This window comes from Stomoxys calcitrans, chromosome 3 (genome assembly GCF_963082655.1).
Source record: "Stomoxys calcitrans chromosome 3, idStoCalc2.1, whole genome shotgun sequence".
Lineage (NCBI taxonomy): Eukaryota > Metazoa > Arthropoda > Insecta > Diptera > Muscidae > Stomoxys > Stomoxys calcitrans.
In genome coordinates this window covers 193,920,927-193,948,099 of record NC_081554.1, presented here as the reverse complement: position 1 = coordinate 193,948,099, position 27,173 = coordinate 193,920,927, and the positions used below count along the sequence as shown (strand labels likewise).

The 27,173-nt window shown below is 34.0% G+C and overlaps 1 protein-coding gene across 2 annotated transcripts in view; it reads left to right on the top strand.

Moving 5' to 3' along the window:
• The window catches only part of LOC106086296 (cartilage oligomeric matrix protein), an 81,084-nt gene that overhangs the window by 43,887 nt on the left and 10,024 nt on the right, over positions 1-27,173 (top strand). The window contains exons 9-11 of one of the 2 annotated variants that reach the window (XM_059365106.1): positions 1,206-1,323; positions 20,464-20,588; positions 24,238-24,429. In XM_059365106.1, the coding sequence (XP_059221089.1) occupies positions 1,206-1,323; positions 20,464-20,588; positions 24,238-24,320 (326 nt within the window). In that variant the 3' untranslated portion in view covers positions 24,321-24,429. Of the gene's footprint in view, positions 1-1,205; positions 1,324-20,463; positions 20,589-24,237; positions 24,430-27,173 lie in introns of those variants that run through there. The other variant, XM_059365104.1, reaches the window with a different exon arrangement.

Below are 27,173 nucleotides of genomic sequence, written 5' to 3'. Positions count from 1 at the left end.
TGTCAAATACCTCCTATTTGAACCACATATTGCGACGGCCATCAAATAGTCCTATTTGAGTGGTGTTATGGGGGTGTGGTGGCCCCATAGACACTTTTTCCCTAATATTGATATTAGTCCTATAAGAGAGTACTATAAGAGAGGATACACAATTTCGCTTAAATCGCACCAGCCATCTCCGAAACCTGGCGTTTCGGAAAATTCGTTTACTCTATGCTATGCTACAATAGCAACTTCTGCCGATGGACACCAATGCAAAAGGAGCCGATGAGTTGCCTGCTAAAATATGTAAGAGCTGATACATATGCCTCATCGGCACATGGAATCCATTCAAGCCTGATTCCAAAGCTTGGACCCAATAAGTCTCCCACCTTTGTTATCCAAATTATTTCAATGCTTTTCCGTTAAAAGTTATCTCCACTTCTGCAATCATTAGATATATTGTTCCGCCATCAATAAGGGTTTCGTCAAGGATATGGTACTCCTGATCAATGTCACAAAGTGGTGAAGGTGTACAAAATTTTTTGCATGAAAGCACTACTGAGCAAAGAAAAAAAAATGGAAAAGGACCGCTAACGAAGATTTGGTAGCTCCATTAAAGTTTTGAAAAACCGAGGCGACGTAGTTTAGAGTCCTGCCTCTCCTCTCTTCTCCTCGGCTTCCAAATAGCCTCACAATTTTAGAAATACCGACCAATACCTTGACAAAAATTAAAAAATTTAAGTCTAATAACTCATAAACCGTTAGAGATATACTCGACATTTCCCCATATTTCTGTTAGAGTTTACATACTCGAGGTGACCAATTTTCAAGCCCCATAGATCAGCCTCTTGACTCACTATGGCCCCCAAATTTTGCATACTCATTGGAAAATATCTACACACTATGTTTTGTGTGCATATCCCTATCCGTTCAAAAGTTCCAGAATTAGTTCCAGTTCGCGGCGAAGTGACACACCTTGATTAACTTATTTCTCCCACAAATGTAGCGTGTTCGCTGGCTCTCTGTAAATCGTGGCATTTACATATGCCTAGTCTGTCTGTTTCTACTAACTGGAACACTGGTTTGTTTATAATCCTCATGGAGTTTTAATAAAATCGATTTCTTAGTATTGCATTTTAAGTGATTGAGTCTTTGTTATCGATATTTGTTTGCCACAATTTATTGATGCGTTTACCATGTTTTGTTTATGTTTTCTTTTGCAGGCGTTGAATGCTACGATTTTGTGTCAGGACCTAGGTGTGGTCGCTGTCCATCGGGTATGGTAGGTGATGGCAAAATATGCAAGCCAGGAGTCACCTGTGCCGATCGTCCCTGTTACATGTAAGTAAAAATATTGTCTTTATGTTCTTATAATCAGAAATGGGTATTAAAAAATCATAACGAATGTAAGCAGATAAGTGGTAAGTTTTGTTAATTAATGTTCATTTAATACAAGAGCCATCAAGAAAGGGGGTTAAGATAATGTATGAACGGCGGTGTTGTGACAAAGAAAAACAAGCCGCCCAGGATATACATAATTCCCAGGGATGTATGGCACTTTACCTTTGTATGATTTGATTGGATTTTGTGGTAGAAGATGCCTAACAAAACTAAATGGCCATCAATTGTTTCTGGACACTAAATGGCCAATAAATTCCATAAAAGTCAAAACATTAACCAAATGCCGAACAATAAAGGCCATAAAACCCAAAACAAAAAAACGAGTTCAACAATGTAAAGGAGATAAAGAAAGGATCAACAGGTGATACAGAGACGAGGTGACACCCTCTCTTTATCTCGCTAGTCTATAATAAGAAGTCTTGTCTTTTGTTCTAGTAACCCTCTAGAGTCCCTATATCGCTGTTTTGATTTTACTGCCTGTTTTTATGGAATATTATATTCATTTGTTGTTATGTGTTTCTTGTGTTTTCTTAAGTGTCGTCCGATAAATTAATGACTTTTTGGCCTAATAAAATGTTTTTTTACAGACGCCCTTACAAATATTAAATCAATTTTGAAATGATAAGCATACCATTCATACAGCATTCCAAGGCAATGCAATGCAGTGCGCTTAAGAGCAACCTGGGGAGCCCTAACCTGCCTGAAAGATGACTACCAGGCATTGGGAAGGTACCCAGCCAGCAGCGCTGGAGTTCATATTTAACAAAAGTTCTTTGGGGTTACCTTTGTTTTGATTGTAAATTATAATTCTTTCATAGCTCCACAGCAACAGCTACAACATGAGTAGGAGGCAATCGTCTGTATCAGTTTATTGTGTTTTTCGGTTCCCATTCATAGGAATGCATTTTTATGACTAACTGACTGACTGTCTGAATGAGTTAGTGAGTGAGTGTCAGTTGATTTGCTTGAGTGGGGTAGTTTGTCCGACTCTTTCTTCTGATTGGGAAGTACGTATGTAGGTACATTGGAGTATAAATAGCATGCAGGTCTTTAAACATTTTGATGCGATAATGAAAGATGACATTAACGACTTGGCGGTGGTGATACAATAATAATAACAGCATACCAAATCAGGCAATTCAGGCAATATTACACCAGGGAGAAATAAAAGTAAGAGGGCACAGTGGTTCAAAAATCCAATAACCTAATATAACAAGTAAAAAGGCGTCAAGTTCGCCCGGGCCGAACTTTGGATACCCACCACCTCGGATATATATGTAAACCGCCTTTCATCACAATCCGGTGAAAAATGCATAATTTATCCCCCATAGCAGCTTTATCGAAATATGGTTCGATTTGGACCAAATTTGACACGGATATTAGGTGGTTTAATAAGTACAAGTCATTGTTCAATTTTGTAGAACAAATATTGGTCTTTTTGGTAGCCATACCGAAATATGGACCGATCTGAACCATTAACGACACGGATTTTTCGACAGCCTAATATAAGTCACTATATCAAATTTCAGCGAAATCGGATTATAAATGTGTCTTTTATGGGGCCAAGACTTTAAATCGAGAGATCGGTTTATATGGCAGCTATATCAAAATCTGAACCGATCTGGGCCAAATTGAAGAGGGCTGACGGAGGGCCTAACATATTTCACTGTTCTAAATTTCGGCGAAATCGGACAACAAATGAGACTTTTATGGGCCCCAGACCTTAAATGGAGAGATCGGTCTATATGGCAGCTATATCCAAATCTGTACCGATCTGTGCCATATTGCAAAGAGATGTCGAGGGGCCTAACACAATTCATTGACCCAAATATCGGCGAAATCGGACAATAAATGCGCCTTTTATGGGCCCAAAACCTGGCAGCTATATCCAAATCTGGACCGATCTGAGCCAAATTGAGGAGGGATGTTGAAGGGCCTAACATATTTCACTGTTCTAAATTTCGGCGAACTCGGACAATAAATGCGCCTTTTATTGGCCCAAGTCCTTAAATCGAGAGATCGGTCTATATGTCAGCTGTATCCAAATCTGTACCGATCTGTGCCAGATTGCAAAGAGATGTCGAGAGGCCTAACGCAATTCATTCAAACTTCGGCGAAATCGGACAATTAATGCGCATTTTGTGGGCCCGAAACCTTATATCAAGATATCGGTCTATAAGGCAGCTATATCCAAATCTTGACCGATCTAAACCAAATTGAAGAAGAATGTTGAAGGGCCTAACATAACTCACAGTCCCAAATTTCGGCGAAAACGGACTGTAACTCCGTCTTTTATGGGCCCAATACCCTAAATCGAGAGACGGGTCTATATGGCAGCTATATCCAAATCTGGGCCTGTCTGAGCCAAATTGAAATATATCAAAGGGCCTAACATAACTTACTGTACCAAATTTCAGCAAAGTAGGATAATAAATAATAAGATAATAAATAAATCGGCGAATCGGTCAATATGGTGGTTATACCAAGGTACAGTCCGATTTAGCCCGTCTGCGAACTTAACCTGCTATGCAAAGCTTTAGCTCAATATCTTTATTTTTAGAGACTGTAGGGTGATTTCAACAGACAGACGGACGGACGGACATTGCTAGATTGTCTTAGATTTTTACGCTGATCAAGAATATATATTCCATCCATTTTCGACCCTATAAAGTGGTCGGAAATGGATATTTCGATATGTTGCTAACGGAATGACAAAATGAATATACCCCGATCCTTCGTTGGTGTGTATAAAAATTAGTTAAATATAAATAAAATTCGTTTGAGGGCCAAATCTTGTATATCCTTCACCATAGTTGGTATGCGACTAGTTTTGCAAACTTAGAATTCAACATGCAAAACTTTAGGGGCTCAAGAATACGGGCCGAATCTTTAATACCCTCCACCATGGATCGCTTTTGTCAAGTTCTTTGAATGACTTTTTCAATATAAATATGGGCAACATCAGGTTATTCATCGATATGGACCGTACTTGTCATGGCTGTTAGAAGTCATAGAAAAATACCACATCTAAAATTTCAGGCAAATCGAGTAAAAATTGGTCCCCTCAGTGGCTCAGTGTGCAAAATTGGGAGATCGGTTTATCTGGCAGCTTTACCAAGTTATCAAGCAATTTAGACCACACTAGGCACAGATGTTGGAAGTTATACTAAAACGTCATATGTAGAATTTCAGCCAAATCGAATAAGAATTGCGCCCTTTAGGGGCCCAAGGAGTAAAATGTGCAGATTGGTTAATAGAGGAGCTGTATCAGGCTATAGACCGATTCAGACCATATTTGACATGTATTGAAGGTCATGGGAGAAGCCGTTGCACAAAATTTCAGCCAAATAGGATAATAATTGCGCCCTGTGGAGGCTCAAGAAGTCAAAAACCCAAATCGGTTTATATGGCAGTTATATCAGGTTATAGACCAATTTAAACCATATTTGGCACAGTTGTCAGAAGTGATACCAAAACACCACGTGCAAAATTTTTGCCAAATCGTATGAGAATTGCGCCCTCTAGTGGTGCAAGAAGCCAAGACCTCAAATGGCTTTATATGGCAGTTATATCAATACACAGACCTATATCGCCCATTTACAATCCCAACCAACCTACACTGCATATACATACATCATGGGGTCTTAGATGAATATTTCGAGGAGTTATAAATAGAATAACGAAATCGGTATACCCACGTCCTATGATAGGAATATAAAAACGGCAAAAATCGAATTCTCAAAAATGTTGAGAAAAATCTCAAAAATTCTGGAAAACATAAAGAGAATTAAAAAAATTAAACAAAAATTAAATCTCACAAATTTTGACAAAAAACTCCATAATTCCTTCAAACGAAACAATATGTGTGGCTGAAAAAATTCCACTTTGGAATATTTGAAAAATTTTGATAAACAAAACCCCCAAAATTCCTCAAATAGAAAATTTTTATGGAAAAGTTAAATAACTTATAAATTCTATATCCGGACAAAAAATGAAAAACTGAAAATTTCGAACTCCCAAAAGTTTTGACAAAAATCTGCAAAAATTCCTTAAACGCAAAATAACAAAGAAATATAAAATTTTTGTATTTTTCAAAATTTTTAGACATTACCAAAATTTTAACAAAAAACAATTTTCAAATTTTTTGCCCCTTAGAGCGAAGATCAGTTTACTTTTAAATTTTTCGTTTGTTTTACTTTCGAGACGAGCTCAATGATCCGAGATTTTTTTTGAAAAAGGGAAAGCCAGAGATCACCACACACCAACCACTATGGGACTCGTTTCGTCATTTGGTTAGAATAACTCATCGGCCATATTAGGTGTGAAGGCTCCAAGGGCCGTACGTTGGTATGTTCTTCTTATATTGTATTTATGTCGAAAACGCCTCTATGATATAAATAACACATTACCCACGTTCGACAACCCTGTCTTCTAGCTGTTCCTTTCCCAATGCATGTGTTTGTTTAATGGTAGATTTCTTGTCTACACAATTACACTACTCCCATGGCATACACATGATACTGCGCATCTTTGGGAATTTGTATTGACGGCTTCGAACGCTAGACAACGGCAACGTCTCTCGCTGTTGCTCCGTGTGCCCAGGTTCGAATCCCGGCCGGGCTCTGCCGGATTTTCATTTAAAAGTTTTTTTGCCTGTTAGGACAAAGATCATGATAATTTTAGAATTTTTCGTTTGTTTCCATTCCATTTACTAAAAAATCTTAGAATTTTAGTATTCTTAATATTTCTCAGCAATTTGGCGGTAGGATGTGCAAAAGCTTCACTAGGGATGTACAATAATACACCCTTCTTAAAACAAAAAACTTCAGAATTAGTCCAAAAAATGAATTTTGAGGATAAGCTTTTCCGTGTTAAAGGTTTTGAATATTTTCGCGAACTTTTCGATTTGGAACCACTGTGCAGCGTTTATGTTGACAAGACGCCTGTTTTCTAAAGTGAATACACACAAGAATACCAACAAAGCCATATATTTTAGATTTTATGCAAATCAATTCCATGTTAAGAGCTCTGTACAAACAACAAAAAATGCCCATCGCTCGACCTGGAGCAGAAACAAAGAAGGTAAACAAACAAAAGTGGGAACAAGGCGCACCTTGTTGAAGCGGTTAGTGGAAACATTCTGTTCCCATTGTCTGCGTCTGCTGGGCTTTTGGTGTCAAACTTCAGAGAAAAATCAACAATAAGAACTTCATAAGGGACATAATATCCAAGCTGGCAGCATGCAGGGCATAAAGTAAAATGATTGGCCCTGTTTTTGGTTTGATGCGATATGGTGTTGAAGCTTTTGGGAACTGATGTGGATGATGATGGTGGTGCTAACTTTTAAACACCTACAACTATCAACGCCATCAAGCATTTCGCTTAACTCAAGTGCTTCAAAAGTCCCATGGTTTCCCTCTCCATATGAAGTCCGGGGCCAATGATGGCTATAAGCCATCACCAATGGTCCATCATACTTTATACAACCATACATCCATCAGTTATTCAGGCAGTCCATTCATCCATGGGGACCCATCATCTCATATCAATTTCATTCAATTTTATTATGCGTAAATATTTGAAGAGGCTGACATGGTGGGTTGCCTTAAAGGCCCCTGGATAGCTAGCTTTGTAGGAATATTATGATGATGGTGGTGCTTATGAAGATGCTGGATGTATGCATCATTTTCATAGTTTTAATATTTAAATCTTCATTGTCAAAACGAAAATGAAATGAAAAACACTTGATAGCCTGGTTGCAAGCGTGTGCTACAGCGCCTGCGCACGTGCATTGATCATATCATCGATTTGGAGCGGCCTAAGGCCACTTTCGAGTTTTTATTTCACTTTTTATTCTTGGCATAAGTTGGAAGATGAGGAAGGGGAGTAGCGGGACTTTGGAGGAAGTCTTTTGTGACCCATCTTTTGACATTTATGTGCCATCATCTTATTGTTATGGCCAAGTTTATATGGCTGCACTATCTTTATGCGATTTGTATATTCTTTTCTTTTTGCCTTTTGTTTCTAAACACTCTACATCACTACTATATCAAAAAGTTCATTTGTTTGTAGCGAAAAGAAAAAATGTTCTGTTGGAAGAAAATAGTACAAAAACAGGAAAGCAACAAAATATCTTGTATTGAAATTGAAGCATAATCAAATTTATAAAAAAAAATACTTAGATATAATTTTTATGAAGAAATCGACTTTATTCGATAATTATAAAAAACAAAGTGATCATATTCGATTTTAATAAATTAAAATCAATCATATTAAACTTTAAAAAAAAAAATCCATAAACAACAAATTTTATAAAAAAATCGATAAAACCTGAATTTCATAAAAATAACAAAATTATTAACTTTGATTTTGTAAAAAAATAATAAAATTAGACTTTTTTAAAAAAATTTATAAAATTAAATTTTTTAAAAAATCTATAAAATTCGATTATCCATAAAATTCAATTTTTCTATGAAACTCGATTTTCTAAAAAATCTATAAAATACGATTTTATAAAAAAAATATACAATTCCACCTTAAACAAGTAAAAGCGTGCTAAGTTCGGCCGGGCCGAATCTTATATACCCTCCACCATGGAGCGCATTAGTCAGTTCTTTTCCCGGCATCTCTTCTTAGGCAAAAAATGATATAAGAAAAGATTTGCTCTGCTATTAGAGTGATATCAAGATATGATCCGGTTTAGACCACAATTAAATTATATGTTGGAGACCTGTGTAAAATGTCAGCCAATTCGAATAAGAATTGCGCCCTTGGGGGGCTCAAAAAGTAAAATAGAGAGATCGATTTATATGGGAGCTGTATCGGGCTATAGACCGATTCAGACCATAATAAACACGTATGTTGATGGTCATGAGAGGATCCGTCGTACAAAATTTCAGGCAAATCGGATAAGAATTGCGCTCTCTAGAGGCCCAAGAAGTCAAGACCCAAGATCGGTTTATATGGCAGCTATATCAGTTTATGGACCGATTTGAACCATACTTGGCACAGTTGTTGGATATCATAACAAAACACGTGGTGCAAAATTTCATTCTAATCGGATAAGCCACTCTAGAGGCTCAAGAAGTCAAGACCCAAGAACGGTTTATATGACAGCTATACCAGGTAATGGACCGAATTGAACCATACCTAGCACAGTTGTTAGAAGTGATACTAAAACACGTCGTGCAAAATTTCATCCCAATCGGATAAGAATTGCGCACTCTAGAGGCTCAAGAAGTCAAGACCCAAGATCGGTTTATATGGCAGCTATATCAAAACATGGACCGATATGGCCCATTTACAATACCAACCGAAGTATTTGTGCAGAATTTCAAGCGGCTAGCTTTACAGACAGACGGACGGACATGGCTAGATCGACATAAAATGTCGCGACGATCAAGAATATATATACTTTATGGGGTCTCAGACGAATATTTCGAGTAGTTAAAAACAGAATGACGAAATTTGTATACCCCCCATCCTATGGTGGAGGGTATAAAAATCTGTAAAATTCGATTTTTTAGGAATCCATCAAATACGTTTTCCACAAAAAATCTATCAAATTCGATTGGTATAACGATTACTTTAGATTTTTATAAAAAAAACTAACAAATGCGATTTCAATAAAAAATCGATTATATTCGATTTTTCTAAAAAATCGATAGTGTACGAAATAAATAAAAATATATATTTTATGAAGAAAAAATGTCCTTAAAAATCGATAAAGTTTGATTTTTCCCTCGAATTTGATATTTATAAAAAATTGAAAAAATTACATTTTTGTCGCGATTTCATTTGATACCAACCAAACTCGTCAGTAGGAGTTGTCAAAAAGGCATGTCTTCTGGGTTGCAACTATCCTCTTAAGAGTATTTTCATATATTTCTACCAAATGAAGACATCCAACTCTGACAACAAAACACACTTGCCCAACTGCTACTCTAAGTAATCGTCGATTGCCATAAGAGTAAGTTTTCAATGTAAGCATATTTGCAGTTTATCGTTAATTTTCATCAATTTTCTATAAACATCAAATTTAATCGATTTTTTAAGGAAATCGGAAAAAATCGAATATAATGTATTTATTTATAAAACCCGAGCGTAATTGATTTTTTATAAAAGTTGTGATGGTTTTTTTTTTCTAAAAAATACATTTTATCAATTTTTTTCTAGAAATCAGATTTTATCGATTTTTTCTAAACATCAAATTTTATTGATTTTCTAAGAAAATCGCATTTAATCGTTTTAAAAAAATCTAAATTGAATTTGATTGTTTTTTTTGTAAAAACAGATCGTAATCGATTTTTTATAAAATTCGTAATCGTTTTTTTTCTAAAAATCACATTTTAACAATTTTTCTTAGAAATCGCATTTTATCGATTTTTTCTAAATATCACATTTTATCGATTTTTTAAGAAAATTGCATTTTATCGATTTTTTAAGGAAATCGAATTTTATCGACTTTTTAAAATAATTTATCTTTATGGAAAAAATTCCGTAATGGATCAATCAAAAATAATTTATCGTTTATTAGTGCCATAAAAACCGAACTACTGACTTCATGTTTTAAGCATCTAAGGGGGGAATTACCCAATTGCACTGACATTTTGAATGTGAAGTTCTGTTTGTTATTAGGTTAATAACAAAATAACAATGTTTATTATTTAGTTCGTATTGATTTTTTGATCAATATTAATTTCTTTACACCTGATGTACACCTAGCACATGAATCGAAAGAAGCTGACCGTTTATTCGTCTTTTGCCTTCATTTACTTCCTTTTTCATAATAAAAGATTCATGAATTTTTTATTGCAATTCATAAGGCTGTATTACGATTTCTTTCATCAACAGCAATTTTTCTTCTTTATCTTTGTGATCGTCATTTTCGAATATTTTTTATTATTCTGCTCAATTTTTGTTTTTGTTTTAATTTTACATTTTTCTGTGGGCCTTTGTTTTAGTGGTTGTATTTTGGACAGTTTTTGTTTTTTTATTGTCTTTTCGTCGTTGTTGTATGACAAATTGTAATTTATGCTAAAATGAATGAAAGCTGTTTTTTGTTTTGTCTTTTTTTTATTCCTTATGCCTCAAAACCCCTGGGTTATCGGGGAGATCATGCAAATGTGGTATGGCCAAAGTGTGGGAGTTCCTTTTTTTATTGGGCTTTCTTTGGCTGTTTTTCGGCTTCAACGATTGTGAGAAAGATGCCCAGAATTATATTTCCATCTTCTGTGGGTTGTTGATGCCGTTACAAAATTAATTTATTTTCTCTTTAATGCATGATTGGTAATTTAATTCATAGCCCCCTTGAAAGCCTAAGAGAGACAACACCTAAACCATTGGGCAGATGCAATGATCGATAAGCATGCGCAATGTTCACATCTGCAAATAGTTGACCAACGATCGAACGGAGTGGGAAGGCTTTCTGGGAATGTTGGTAAAACAAAAAGAAAATTTATTTTCCAGAAACAATATGGTGTGGGATATAACGGTTAATGCTTGAATTACTTAATCCAAGAAATCAAATGATCCAATAACTCTTCAATATTTCTGAGGGTATAGGTTAATGACTTTTACATAAAAAGAAATATAAGAAAATTTATGTGTTAAGTTGAGTCTTTATAGACAATTTCATGGACATTTGGTATTTAGAAAACAAATTAATAGAAATTTTGTCCTTAGATAAAATTTCATCGGAATTTTATTTTTGCTAATTTCAAATTATTTCCAGCCACATATGTATTTGCAAAACTTTTCTTTGTTCAAAACAACAATGAATGTCATGGGACATGTGTGTGTGTTTTTTGTATGTAAATACAAACGATTTTGCATTGAATGAAAAATAAATAAAATCGAAATAGCTTCAAACCGCAATTTAACTGCTGTAGGCGGTAAGCCACTCAAACTGAACAATTTGACATCAATGACAATTTGACAGCCTCTGTGGGGGTGTCCTACTCTTAAAACTGTCAAGTGGGCAACAAACCTCTCGCTGTTTATTTATGTTATATCAGTAATGGCAATTAATCGATGGGAAATGGGGAAAAAAGCGGCTCATTTGGTCTTAGACTTCGCAGCTGCTCCAACTTTAGATGCTTAAACTGATCATTGTCCATCAATTGGCAAATTGTGTTATACCAAGAATAACAAGGTTTGTGCCAAACCAAACACTTGTTGAAACTCAGTGAGCTGGAAAGATTGTTTGTTCAGCTCAAAAGAAAACATGAAAGCTAAGCTTCTGTTCTTGGTGGGCCTTTAAGCATAAATACTTGTAAGCGGCTTCCCTTTCTAATATTTCGATGGCCAATCTTCAGTTGTGTAACATTTTTTTGAGTTGTCTCAAAGGTGTTAATGGTTCATGGACACATTCCCAGCTTTTAAGATTTGTTTCTTTCTTCATCTCTCCATAAGAGCTGAAGAGAAGCAGCAAGCATGGCCTCTAAGTGGACATTTCGCCTTGGGAAATTTTTTATAATTGTTTAACTCTTTTTTTTCTCTGGTTGAAAAGCAAATATTTTATGGTCCCTTCAATGGCAAAAAGCACCAAAGGCACAAAAGCCACATCTAGGGCTTGCTTGCCTATACCAACTCTCTTGAAAAATTCCTTTTTGGTTTGAAGTTCTCATGGGCCATGGTGGTACTTAAATGGCGTTCAGCATTTGCATTTGGCCATACAATTTGCCAAACAAATAGCCCCCTTTCCCACCATATGAAGGAGTTAAAAAATTCGCAAAACTCCATACCCACTTAAGGTATAGACTTGTGCTCGTTTTTATTTTTATTATCCTTCATCCATATTTCATAATACCAATTTGCCATTGCCAGTTTTTTTTTTTGGGTTGGGCTGTTGTGACTCTTTAGTTGTTAGGTTGGCTTTAAATACATACTGACTCGCTCCGTTGCAGTTATCCATTTTGGCTCCTTAATGCTTAGGGCCTGAAGATGTGCACTGCGTCGTTGTATAATTTCTGCCTACGTTGTAGACGTTGTTTTTGGTTTTTGTTTTTGCTTCTCTTCAAGCTTGGCTAAATAATGTGTGAACAAAATCTAAGTAAAACTTAAATGCGTATGAAAATAAAATCCATTTAGGCAATACTTTAACATATAGACAATGCCATTTATCTGATACAGTTAAGGAGGGGGTCCAATAATTAAGGAAAGTAACTCAATCATTTCAATATAAGCGAAAATAAATTGTTAGAATTATTTCAATGGGAATTAAGAAAATAATAAAAATTAAAAGAAATACTAAAAAAAAATTTAAATTTTTAACAAATTTCCATTTAACAAAATCGAAAAAAACACATGTATTGGGAAAAGCATAGCTAATAAGCAATAAGGTTGTCGAGGGTGGCTAATGTTTTATATCTTATCAAAGAAGCGTTTTCGCAACAAATTCTGTATAGGAACAACATACCAATGTACGGCCATTAAAACCTTCACATCTCATATGTCTGATGAGTAATTGTAACCAAATTATGAAACGCGTCCCATTGTGGTTAGTGTGTGTTGCGATATCTGGCTATCCTTTTCCAATTGCAAAGAAATTCTCCGATCATTGAGCTCGTCTCGAAAGAGAAAGAAATAAAAATTGAAAATTTTAATGATCTTCGCAATGACAGATAAAAAACTTGAAAATGAAGAAATTGAAAATGGTCGGTTTTTAATGAAGATTTAATTTATCGATTTTTAATAAAATATCGACATTTAATAAAAATCGAACTTATCGATTTTACTGAATTTAATAAAATCGAACTTATCGATTTTTAATGAAAATTTTCAATGTCTGAACAAAATCTAGGTAAAACTTAAATGCGTTTGAAAACGAAATCCATTTTGGCAATACTTTGGACAGTGCCAATTAATTGATACAAAAATTGAGGAAAATTACTCAAAAATTTCAATATAATCGAAAAATTTCGATGGTAATTAAGAAAATAATGAAAATTAAAATAACAACAGAATTTAAATTTTTAACATATTCTTCTAAGCAATGCGGGTCGATCGATTTTTTTTTTAAATTGAATTTAGTTGGGTTTTAATGAAAATCTTAAATATCGATTTTTAATAAAAATCTATTTGAATGACATATTATAAAAATCGAACTTATCGATTTTTAATGACAACTAAGATGGTTGATTTTTAATAGAAATCGACTTGATGATTTCGAAGAATATCGCATTAATTGATTTAGATAAAAGTCGACTATATCGATTTTAATAAAAACTGATTAAATTTTTAATAAAAAAAATGAAATTAATCGATTTCTAAAAAAAAACCAATTGACCGATTTTTAGTAAAGAATCAAACTGATCGATTGAAATAAAAAATCAAATTGATGAGATTTTATATAAAAAATCAATCATATCGATTTTTAATAACAATGGAGTTTATTAAAGTTTTAATAAAAATCGATTTGAATGACATATAATAAAAATCGAACTTATAGATTTTTAATGAAAATTAAGATGGTTGATTTTAATAGAAATCGATTTGATGATTTTTAATAAAAATTTCATTTATCGATTTTAATATAAATTTAGTTTAATCGGATTTAAAAGAATATCGAACTGATCGATTAAGATAAAAATCGACTATATCGATTTCAATAGAAACTACAATAATTAAATTTTTGATAAAAAAAAACTAATTAAACGATTTTAAATAAAAAAATTCGATTGATTGATTTTAAATAAAAAATCTAATTGATCGTCAGACTAATTAATAAGTAAGAGACGAATAAATAAGAGGAATGCCCAGTTCGTCCCCAGCTTTTAAGTAAAGGTGGTGTTTACGACTCGTATCCAGACAGCGACGGTGTTAATGAAACAGTCATTGCAGCTGAATCGAGAGATGAGGGCAGCGGGATGGCGGCAGAAGTGAGCGATGGCTTGGCTTACAAGCAGACCGAAAAAGCGATCCGGGGCACGACGAAGAAGACAGAGTAGTTTGTACCGGCAGAGCAATCGGGCGAAAGTGCAGGAAAGTTCTGTAAGGGATAGAACTAATATTACAAACACTTCTACGGAAGCTGGAAAAAGAATTAAAAGGAAGAGAGCTTCCCGCTTTCAAGTACTCTGGGAAACCCAAGACAGCCAACCCGCAATGGAGACTCCAGACAGTGTCCTGCGGTGGTAGACATAGTGGGAACAGGAACAATGAACATCCGCACCTTCTTTTCAACCTAATCTAATCGGATTTTAATGCAAAATGGATTTATCGATTATTATTAAAATTTAATTTAATCGGAACGAATCGATTTTATAGATTTTTTGTACAAATTTAATTTATCCAATTATTTAATGAAAATTAATTTTTTTTTTATAAAAATCGAATTTGTCAATTTTTACTTTAAATCGAATGTACTCAATTATTTTACAAAAATCAAATTAATCGATTTTTATATAAAAATAGAATCTAATCGATTATGTAATGAAAATCAAATTCACAAACTTTTTAACAAAAATTACGATCTTGATGTACATGGAATTTTATCGGGTTTAGTTGAAAAATCCATTTTCTAACTTATCTAGAACCAAACCTGTCGATCGATCGATTTACTGATTCTGTACTAAAAATCGCCTCTATTGATTTTGCGTCAAAATTCGATTTTTTCGAAAATTAATGTTTTGATGAAACGAAGTTTTGAATGAACTTTCTCTACTTTTTAACGAAAATTGAATTGAATTCTTATTACGGAATTTAACAAATTTTAATTTAATTTCATTTAAAATTGCAATGACAAATAATTTTTGTAAACATTTCATTAAATTTTTCTTCAACTTTAATTTTGTCATATATTTTTATGAAGACCTAATTCTTTAACGTCCCTTAGGCTTAAAACAATCATTGGAAGTGCCATATGAGATCCACCGCCATATAATTTTCCTAACAATAAAACAATGCCTTTAGTGGATTCATGGATTAATTTTCTATATTCTTTAAAGTTCTTATGCTCGTTACTGTTTTTTTTTTTTGTTTTGTTTTGAAAATGCTTAGATGAAGTCAGTTTTCGGAATCTTGATGTCAATGCCGCAGCTGCAATCTATGCATGCATGGTGGACTGAGGGAGGTAGACAGCTAGGCTTGCAGCAGCATGAGATTGCTTTAGTAGAAATTGTGTTCGGGAATACGCCCAAGGCATTTTAGCGTTATAAGCACGCGCACTCGTCTAAGATATTAATTCAAATTCAAGCAGTCAAACCACACAGATGTTTGTGTATGTGTGTGTGTGGGGAACTGCTTTTAAAGGCAGTTTAAAAGAGCAGCTTGCCACATGGGAGTAGTTGTGAGACTTTACCTGTGCTGCATGCAGCCTTTGAGTAAATTGTGAAATGCGTAGGCGAACTTGTTCATGACAAGTCATCTTAACCATATAGCCCGGTTACTTTGGCTTAAAGCGGTTGGCGTTTACCGATCTCTTGGCCAGGCTTGTTGCTCGAGTTTGTCTCGGCGAGAAAAGTTACAGATGTAATAACACTGCAAACAGCCATGTATGGCCGCCTATGGATATTTACTTTCCTCGCATAGTTACATATGTGTGGTATGATGTACGAATGCATTCCTGTGTGGTGTGGCAGTGTGGCGATGCCGTTGCGGCAGCTAGGACCAATTGATTATATACAGAGTTGTCGTGTTTGGGAATTAGGGTAATTGAAAAAGTTTTTCCTTTTGGACAATTCTTATCGAAAACGAAATTTTCGGATATTTCTTTGAAAATCAGTTGTCAATGTCTCTTTTTCAATCAAATTTAGAGGACATGTTTTATGACAATAAAATTTTGAGAACATTTTCTATGTTGGAGCACATTTTCTTTGAATAAAAGTTTGTATGTCCGCCTATGAAGCTGGGTTCGAATCCTGGCGAAAACAGAAAAAATTTTTTTCAGCCGTTATTATCCCTTTCTAATGCTGGCGACGTTTGTTTAAAGAAATTTCTCGCCAAAGAGTTGTCGCACTGCGGCAAATTTTGGGGACATTTTCTATGATATCCCAATTTGAGAACTTTTTCATGAAAATCGAATTTTGAGGATATTTTCCATGAATATAAATTTTTATGGACAATTGTTTTGTTCTATGAATATAAATTTTTGAGGACATTTTGAGATTTTCTATATACATTTAAATTTTGAGGGAATTTTAATGGGAATTAGGTTTTGAGAACATTTTGTACGAAAATTCAAAGTATAAAGACACTTTCAAGAATATCAATTTTGAGAACATTTTCCATGATAAAGAAATTCTGGGGACATTTGTATTTATAATCAAATTTTCAATGAAAATCATTTTGTGCGAATATTTTCCATGAATATCAAATTTTGGGGCCATTGCATATCTTTTGTATGAATTTTCAAAGACAATTTTTATGAAATGCAAATTTTGAGAGTATTTTGCGAAGAAAATCAAATTTGAGAACTTTTTCTATGTAAAGCAAATTTTAGTTACGATTCCTATGAAAAGTTAATTTTGGGGTCATTTCTCATGAAAATTAAAATTTGAGGACATTTCAAGAGACGAGGAAATTTTCTATAAAAATAATGTTTTGAGAATCTATCCCATGAATATTAAATTTTTTAGTGACTTTCTATGAATATAACATTTTGAGGACATTTTCTATGAAAAGTTTATTTTGAGCATTTTTCCTATGAAAATCTTATCCTTTGGGATATTTTTATGAAAACCAAATATTGAGCAAATTTTCCATGAATACCATTTTTTGGGACATTTTCAATGAAAATATAATTTTGAGGACATTTGACATGAAAATCAAATCGTTGGGACATTTTCTATGTAAACCACTTTCAACGAAACCCAAATTTTGAGGACATATTCTATTGGAATCAAATTATGACGAGATTTCCAATGAAAATCAAAATTTGGGAATATTTTTTTTGGAAAAATCAAATTTTGAACCGCATTTTTGTGAAACTGAAATTTGCGGACTTTTTTATCAAAATCAAACTTGAATAAAAGTTTGTAAGTGAATTTTCTATGAGAATCAAGGTTTAAGGTTATTTTCCACGAAAAAACCCAATTTTTGAGTACATTTTATATAAAAATCAAATTTTGGGGACTTTTTGATAAAACTAAAACTTTGACGCATTTTCTTTTAAAACCCAATTTGTGAGGTTATTTTTGTGAGGTTATTTTTCCGAAATATCAATTGTTATGAATTTCAATTTTTGAGGACATGTTATATGAAAAGCAAGTTTTGGAGAAATTTTCTATGAAAATTTAAATTTTGAGAACATTTCTATGACAACTAAATTTTGATGACATTTTATACCAAAATTCAAAGTATGAAGGCATTTTCAAGAATATCCATTTTGAAAACATTTTCCGTGTAAACGAAGTTCTGGGGACATTTTTAATGAAAATCATATTTTTAGGAAATTTTTTACAAAATTTTCTATGTGTATCAATTTTTGGGGCCTTTGTCTGTGCATTTGAATTTTGAGGACATTTTCTGTGAAAAGCAAATTTTGAGAATATTTTCGATGAAAAGTAAATTTTGAAGACTTTTTCGATACAAAGCAAATTTTGGGGGCAATTTGTATGAAAAAGAAATTTGGGAGCAATTTTCTATGAAAATCAAATTGTGCAGATATTTTCCATGAATATCAATTTTTGGGACATTCTGTACGAATATCAACTTTTGAGGATATTTTCTATAAAAATGTATTATTTTGAGAATATTTTGGAAAAAAACTAATTTTGGGGACTTTTTCTGTGTAAAACAGCTAATTTTGGGGACAATTTTTGTAAGAAGCAAATTTTGGGTACATTTTCCATGAAGATCAAATTTTGAGGGCTTTTTCTATGAAAATAAAATTTTGAGAATCTATCCCATGAACATACATTTTTTGTGACATTTTGTATATTTGAGAACATTTTCTATGAAAAGTAAATTTTGAGGACATTTTCTATGAAAATCGAATTCTTTGGGATATTTCTTATGAAAATAAAATTTCAAGCAAATTTTCTATGACTATCTATTTTTTTGGAGTCATTTTCAACGAAATCGAAATTTGAGGATATTTTCCATGAATACCTATTTTTGGGGACGTTTTTATGTAAACCAAATTATGGGGACATTTTCTATGAAAACCAAATTTTGAGGATATTTGTCACGTTTTGACGACATTTTCTATGAAATTGTAATTTTGAGGGCATTTCTAATGTATGAGACTAAAATTTTGAGTTCAAAGAAAATAAAATTGTCAAAAAATACTATTAAAATAATTAAATTTTGGTTAATTTTTTTTGGATAATTCCATACATTGTGGAAATCAAATTTCTGGGGAACCTTCGTATGATTATAATTTCTACATTTGTTCGTTCAATTATTTAAATGTTTCTTTACAAACGTTACTAGAAAATTATTTCTTCCTTGGCATCTCTGGCATATTGGATTTTGTCTTGTTGGGATTTGATGGAAGTGTGGGAAAGTTAGTTGTGCACAAACTGAGGCAAACTGTTAACGATCTTTGATGTGATAACCACATCAAACCTCACCATCATCACTTCGATACACAAAGGCAAATCGGCGCGAAGAGTCATCAAGGAGATCTAGGCAACAAAGCTCACCTGGCTCATTGTAGTTAATATCCATGAGCGCATGCCTATTGAAGCGTAACATTTTCCATTGCTCTACCTTGCCGCATTTTCCCATATTCCAGGAAAGAAAACTGAAAACTTCACTGATTTGAATTTCCAGCTACTTCAATGATTGTGGGATTTCGATTCCATGTATCCCATTTCTGAGACAGAATATTTGTTTGTTGTTTTTGGCCAAGTCAAATGTTTGATTTAAGATTATTGACAAAATTTAGTTGTCTTCATTCTGGCCATGATTTAGGCAACCCCAATCGGGGTTCGGCTTCAAAGGCTTTAATCTTTGGTTGTTGGTGGTGGTGATATCAGTCTGTCGATCTATCCTAACTTATCCGCTTGCATCTTTGCTGTTGCATTTGTGAGTATTCCTTGGTTTTCTGTTTTGGGCCCCTAAAGGCATTTATCTTCTTCCTTTTAATTTGTGTGGCCGCCGTATTGTTGTGTGGCTGTCATCTGCCCACACAACAACTGCAGCTAGAGATACAAATGAATGCCTCGATTGGGGCTGAAGGAAATTTGGCTTTTAATAAGATTTTCTTGTAATTGTTGTTTGGTGTGACCACGTCAAACATTGAACAACAACAACAGCGGAACAACAACGATAGAGTGACTCTCAATGACAGTGACATGTTATTGTAAACAAATTGTTTTCTTTCTTGAAGCTAAGCCGAAGTGCATACAGAGGTTTGAGCCTTCCTTTGTTTGGTTACAAAACAGTGGATTTATAAGGAAAATTTTACAACATTATTAAAAAATGAAGGGCCAAAACAAAAAAGGGGAACTAGAAATGTTTAGAGATCATAAAAAGGAAATTAATATTTTATTTTAATTCATTGCTTCTTCACAGCGGTGGCGTATTTGACAAGAATTATTCTACTCATCCGTTTGTAGCTTAATTTTGTCCTAGAACCTATTCTTTAGGAGATACGACCATTCGAACTGACTTAGGTTTTCTGCCATTTTTCACCACCATTTTGAAATTTTGGACGTTATCCCCGGCGACACCACGTGGGTCTCTTGTTTTAAGATTTAAAGGAGTATCCTAGATAGATTTTTGTACCGGTATCCCTTTAGTCACCTTTTAAACCCACATTTGCAACATAAATTTAATAATTGAAAAAAAAACTCTTGCCCAACACCCACTACCTCTGCAAACACTGTGCGGCGGCAAAATAAAGCCTTGCGCTTAACATTCATTCATTCAAACGTCATTCATTCGTTCAGTCATATATTTCAGCAGTTCGTTAACTTCCTTAACATTTTCTTTGAACAGCCTTGGCATTTTTTCTTTATTCTCTATACCATTGGCCATAGCTGGCTTTCCGTCTATCTTTTAAGGTTAATTTTCCAAATTAATTGTTTAACATACTCACTTTGTTGTTACGTTTATGTTCATTCATGTAACCCTTTTATTGTTATTATTTAACTGATTTTCTTTATTTTTTTATTCCGCTCTTTTCAACAGAGGCGTTCAGTGTCACGATACCGTGAATGGTGCTCAATGTGATCCTTGTCCCCTTGGCTTTGATGGAGATGGACGCTCGTGTACTAAACAGCGTAGTCCCTGTTTAGATTCACCTTGCCCTGCTGGTAAGTTTTGAACTTCAAACTCAATTTTTATTAAGAATTTAAGAAATTTTCTCGAATTTATAAGAAAATGGCACGAAACTTCAATTAAATTTTATATCAAGGCAACATTTTTGTAAAATTTTCTTCAAAGACACAATTTGAATGAAATTTCTTAAAATGTCTAAGCAATTTTCTCTAAAACCAAATTTTTTAAAAGTTTTCTCCAAATAAATAAAATAATAACATTTTTTTAAAGACAACATTTTTAATGATTTTCTTTAAATATAAAATTTTGTGTTAGAGAAAATTGTTATAAAATTTGAATAGAATGTTGTCTTTAGAGAAAATTTTGATAAAATTTCGTTTTTAGAGAAAATTTTAATAAAATTGTGTTTTTAGAGAAGATTTGAACACAGTTTTGTCTAAAGAGAATATTTTAAAAAAGTTTTGTCTTTGGAGAAAATTTTAGTAAAATTTTGCCTTTGGAGAAAACTTAAAAAAAATTGTCTTAAGGCTGGTACTTTATTCGTTCTTCACAGTTGAAATACATAAATTTTTCACGGTTACTTTTGTGAAAAACTTCAAAAATCTCAATGAAAACATAATACTTTTATGAAGATTTTTTCTTAGGTAATGAGGGAATGTCCTGCTGAAGGAAATCAGCAAGTTTTTTTGCTTCAAAATCTGTTATCTAAAAAAAGTAATCACGAAAAAATGTCGTGAAAAACGAATATAGTACCAGCCACTAAGAGGAAATTTGTTCGGGAATTTTTGAACATATTCCAGCTTGAGATCATATACGATGCTTTCTAATCAAAGAATAGCATAGCAGCAAACGCATAAAAGTTGTACAAGTGTGTGTTGTTATTCAAAATACTTTGACTGGCATGGTGGATCGTGATTTCTGATACGCCATGTACAATATCTTCATCAAAACCTTTGTCAAATTGATTAAGATGCCCTGCATACCCAGCAACTATAGAGTGCGGTGCAGGGCATGCTTTATTTTGAAACAGGGCTAAATAAGTTATTTAACTCTCCTTAGCGCAGTAAGAGAAAAGAAAGCATAATTTACCACCATTCTGATACAAACTAGTCATCTGTTCGTTCTTTATTCCCAAATACCGTTTAGTTGAACTCCATATTGCCATAATCGGAAATGAAGTTCAGTTTAGGGGGTGCTTTAGGGCGTACCCCCAAACTTTTGGCTCAAAAAGTGGATATCAAATGCGTTTTCTACTCTCAAATACCTTTCATTTGAGTCCCATATTGTAATAATGGGTCAATCAACCTATTTGACTTATTTTTGGAAGGAAAAGCGCCACCTAGACTTGAATACAAATTTTAATGTCATATTCGTAATCTACTCCCAAATACCTTTCATTTGATTCTCATATAGACATGGCCGGCTAATATGCCCATTTGGGGGTACTTTGGGGGTGGGGCGACCTCCCATTACTTGGACCTAATATTTTATGCTATATTTGTAATCTACTGTAGAATACTTTTCATTTAAGACCCATATTGACATGAACGTCGAATATATCGGTTTAGAGGAGTTTTTGGGTTGGGGAGGCCCGCTGGGTACCTGGGTCCAAATTTTAATACAATATTCGTTTTCTACCTTTCTCCAATATCTTTCATTTGATATTCATATTGTGCCAATCGGTCCACTTTTGATTTTGGATGGTGTAGTTGGGGCAAGGGGGAGGGACCGCTCCGATCTGATATCTAAAAATTATATAGCTTATGTTTCCTTCCAGACAAATTTACACAATCTTTTAACATTTTAAGAAAATCGGTTCAAACGTTTTTGATTCTGCGGAATAAACAAAAAAGCGAGTTCCATATAATCATGATGGGTCATATGCCAATTTAAGTCGAAGTATAGGGGGTAGGGTGACCCCTCCTTACACTTATTATAAGAAACGCTCATCCCCTATATATTGTAAAAGAAGGCGCAGCGGAGCGGGCCCGGTTCAGCTAGTAAGACAATTAAAATTCTGTTAGTATTAATTGTAACGTTTGCATTTTGGCTGATTGATAGAAAAGTTTAACAAGGCGGATATACTCACAGATGCTACCAACATTAGAAGACGGGCAACTAACGGGTTTTGAATCGCCCGGTTTCAAACATTTTCCAATGGTATTCAGCTCTTCACTAAATGTTTGCCCCATTTATTAGTATTTTGGCCTTGTTAAACCTCTCATTATAGAGGTGTTTTTTTGTGGCACGTTGTTCAAATTTATATCCGAAATAGAACGAGACTTATTATCATGGAGAGGTCTCATAGATAACATACTCGTATAAGAGAAGTCCCTCTAGAGGGAGCAAATCTTAACCGATTTGGCTGAAATTTGGCATGAGTTGTTATGACTTCCAAAAAGAGTGCAAAGTATGGTGTAAATCGATCCATAATCTTATATAGCTGTCATATAAATCGATTTGGGGTCTTGACTTCGTGAGACTCTAGAGGGCGCAAATCTCATCCGACTTGGGTGAAATTTGGCATGACGTGTTTCGTTATGACTTCCAAGTACAATACTATGCTAAGTAGGGTGGAAATCGATCCACAATCGTATACAAATGTCATATAAACAGATTTAGGGTCTTGACTCCTTAGCCTCTAGAGGGCGCAATTCCTATCCGATTTGGCTGAAATTTGGCAAGACGTGCTTTGTTATAACTTCCAATAATTATGCTAAATATGGTTCAAATCGGTCCATAACCTGACATAGCTGTCATATAAACCGATCTGGGATCTTGACTTCTTGAGCCTCTAGAGGACATAATTATTATCCGTTTTAGCTGAAATTTTGTACAACGGCTTCTCCCTTGAACTTCAATATACGTGTTATGGTCTGAATCGATCTATAGCCTGATACAGCTCCCATATTAACCGATCTCCCTATTTTACTTCTTGAGCACCTAAACATTCAATTCAATTATGGTCCGAATCGGATAACTTGATATAGCATAGCAATTCTTATCTTTTATCATTTGTTTGCCTAAAAAGAGATACCGGAAAAAGAACTCGACAAATGCGATCAATGGCGGAGGGTATATAAGATTGGGACCGGCCGAACTTAGCATGCTTTTACTTGTTTTCTTATTATGAAACTCGTGGAAAATTTTTCAATTTACTTTTAAAACTTTGACACATACAGTGTATATTTCAAATATTCTCTACGCTTTTATGTCTTAAAGAAATTTTAGAACCTTTTGCGATTTATTTCCTCACACAATTGCTACTGAACATAGTTTGGATATCCAAAGAAATGGGATAACATTTTTTATTTATATATATATTTTTTTTGGAAAATCGCCTTTGATTCATCAAAAATATAAAATTAAAACGTTTTTGGCTACTTCCTCCAATGGCTACCTAACTAACAACATTCATTTAACTCCTTTTCTTAAAACTTCATGGGAGGTTTTTTGAGTGCTAAAATTAATTTCCACACAAACCTCCAATTAGTGCCAAAAAGGGTATAGCATTTAACGTTTGGGGTTGATGATTTATTGGAAGCCACTTTAGGGACAACAATGTTTCGCTAAAAGTTCTTTCATCTTTCTGACATAACCATAAGGGATTTAAGGGGGGACAACAAAAAAATAGAAGAAGATATATCGCCTTAATACTAATATGCAATTTTGTGAATTTTATAGGAAGCATTATAGTGCCAACCCATAATGTACAACATTATCAGAGGCAGTATACATCGCGTAAATATTCTGTGGTGACATCATAAGCCACCCAAAATCCTCCATCACAAGGGTTCAATTCATTCCCAACTGATGAGAATCCTGCCAGCCACATACACAAGAAGCTATAAAGGATTTTGATATTTCGAAAAAAGAGAGAAAAAAAAAACAAAAAACAGTCCGTCTATAAATCTCCCAATGTCTATATACCTTGATTTTGTGTAATTGTAGTCTTTTAAGTTTAATTTATATTAAAACTCCGCAACTTTATTTGATTTTTAACTTTGCAATATGAAACACTTCCCCAAGCAAACAATCACAATCAACTGACTTAACTACCTACCTATTACGTATCAATTTACAACAAAGTATTATTTTATCCAAAACAAATCAAAAACAAAAAAAAAACAAACAAACTCACAACAAACACAATAATACAATTTTGAGCAAGAAAAACCATAATTAATATAATTTTGTAATAAATATAATAATGCTTAATATACATATACATACTATGTTATTTAAACAATTTTAACTTTAAGCCACCACACCAGAAAGTGGAGATTATATATTGTAAAAAAAACAAAAAACAACAACAATCAAATAAGAGCATTCATTGTATTACATTTAAATTTTTGTAACAATAGTAGTGTGCAACAAAACATTTTGTAAAAAAAAGAATAAATTTTTTGGTTTACCATTTTGTATAAAAGAAAACAAATTTAAAAACAAAAACCTCACGAGTGTTTTCATTTCGGAAGGATGTTTAGCCCAGTTCCATTGAAATGGTAAATATTTCCTTTTTTCATGCACAATCCTCCATTCATTTCATCCCAAAATTCCAAAATTTTTCCAAAATCATTTTTTGTGGTGTTGTGTAATTCGTGTATTTTATGTAGTTTCGATGTATGTATATATAAATATATATATTTTCCATTTTCTGGTAAATAACACTAATCATCATAGCTGTAGAAATGCATGTTAGACTACTAAATCCCCAGATCATGTTAACAATTCATTGCGGCTGTATATTATATAAATAAATATGTACTAACATTAATACTGATAATACTAATAACAAGTAAAAGTACTTTCATGGAAAAAGGTTGCTGAAAATAGCAAACACTGCCTGCTGAATATTAGCAGTTAATTTTGCTGCTATTGTAGCAGTAGTTCTGCTATTGCAGCAGTAGTAGAGTTTCAGAGTAGCAGACTGACTGCTGAAAAGTCTGTTGTTTGCTGAAAATGACTGCTGCTTATTTATGTAGGGGATGTTAGAAGAAAAGTAGAACACATATGCAAATGTGTGTCTCAGTGGGTGTTTATAATCACCACTGAATGTATACTTTTCATAACCTTTTTTCTTTAAATTCAGATAAAAAAAGGCCAAGCATGTGCACATTAGTAGAGCAATAACAAACAAGTAAAAAGGCATTAAGTTCGGCCGGGACGAACTTTGTATAACCAGCACCTCGGGTATATATGTAAACCACCTTTCGTCATAATCCAGTGAAAAATTTATAATTTATGCCACCATAGCAGCTATATTGAAATGTTGGCCTATTTGGACCAAATACGGCACGGACATTTAATGGTCTAATAAGTACCAGTCATAGTTATATTTTGTAGAGCAAAATATTGGTCTTTTTGGTAACTATAGCCAAATATAGACCCATCTGAACCATATACGACACGGATGTCGAAAAGCCTAACATAAGTCTCTGTGTCAAATTTCAGCGACTTTAAATTGAGAGATCTGTCTATATGGCAGCTATATTCAAATCTGGACCTATCTGGAGCAAGTTTAAAAAGGATTTCGTAGTGATTAACACAACTCTCCGTACCAAATTTCGACGAAATTGGACTATAAATGCGCTATTAAGGGTCGAAGACCTTAAATGGAGAAATCGGTCTATACGGCAGCTATATTCGAATCTGGACCGATCTAGGCCAAAATGAAGAATGATGTCGAGTGGCCATACACAACTCACTGTTCCAAATTTCGGCGATATCGGACAATAATCGGTCTATATGGCAGCAATATTAAAATTTGGATCGATCTGGGACAAATTGAAGACGAATGGTAAAGGCTCCAACATAACTTGTTGTCCAAAATTTCGGAGACATCAGATCATAAATGGGTCTTTTATGGGTCCAAGATCTTAAAACGAGAGATCGGTCTATATGGCAGCTATATCCAAACCCATACCGAACTGGGCCAAATTGCAGAACGATGTCAAAAGGCCTAACGCAACTCACTGTCCCAAATTTCGACGAAATCGGACAATAAGTGCGCATTTTATGGGCGCAAGACCTTAAATCGAGAGATCGGTCTATATGGCAGCTGTATCCAAATCTGGAATGATCTAGGCCAAATTGGAGACGAATTTTGAGTGACCTACCAACTCAGTGACCCAAATTTTAGCAAAAACGGACAATAAATGTGGCTTTTATGGTCCTAAGACCTTAAATCTGCAGATCGGTCAATATGGCAGCTATATCCAAATCCGAACCGATCTGCTCCAAATTGAAGACGAATGTCGAGTGGCCTAACCTAACTCAGTGACCCAAAATTAACCAAAATCGGCGGATCGGTCCATATGGCATCTTTATCTAAATATAGTCCGATCTAAACAATATTCGGGTCAGATGTTGAAAGGCCTAAAGCTACTCACAAATTTCAGCGAAACCGGATATTGGGAGATCGGTGTACATGGCAGCTATATCTAAAATTAGTCCGATCTGAACCATATTTGGGTCAGATATTGGAAGGCCTACAGCTAGCCACTGTTTCAAATTTTAGTGAAATTGCTATATTAAAATATAGTACGATCTGAATCATATTTGGATCGGATGTCGGAAGGCTTAAAATAACTCATTGTTTTAAATTGCATCCAAAT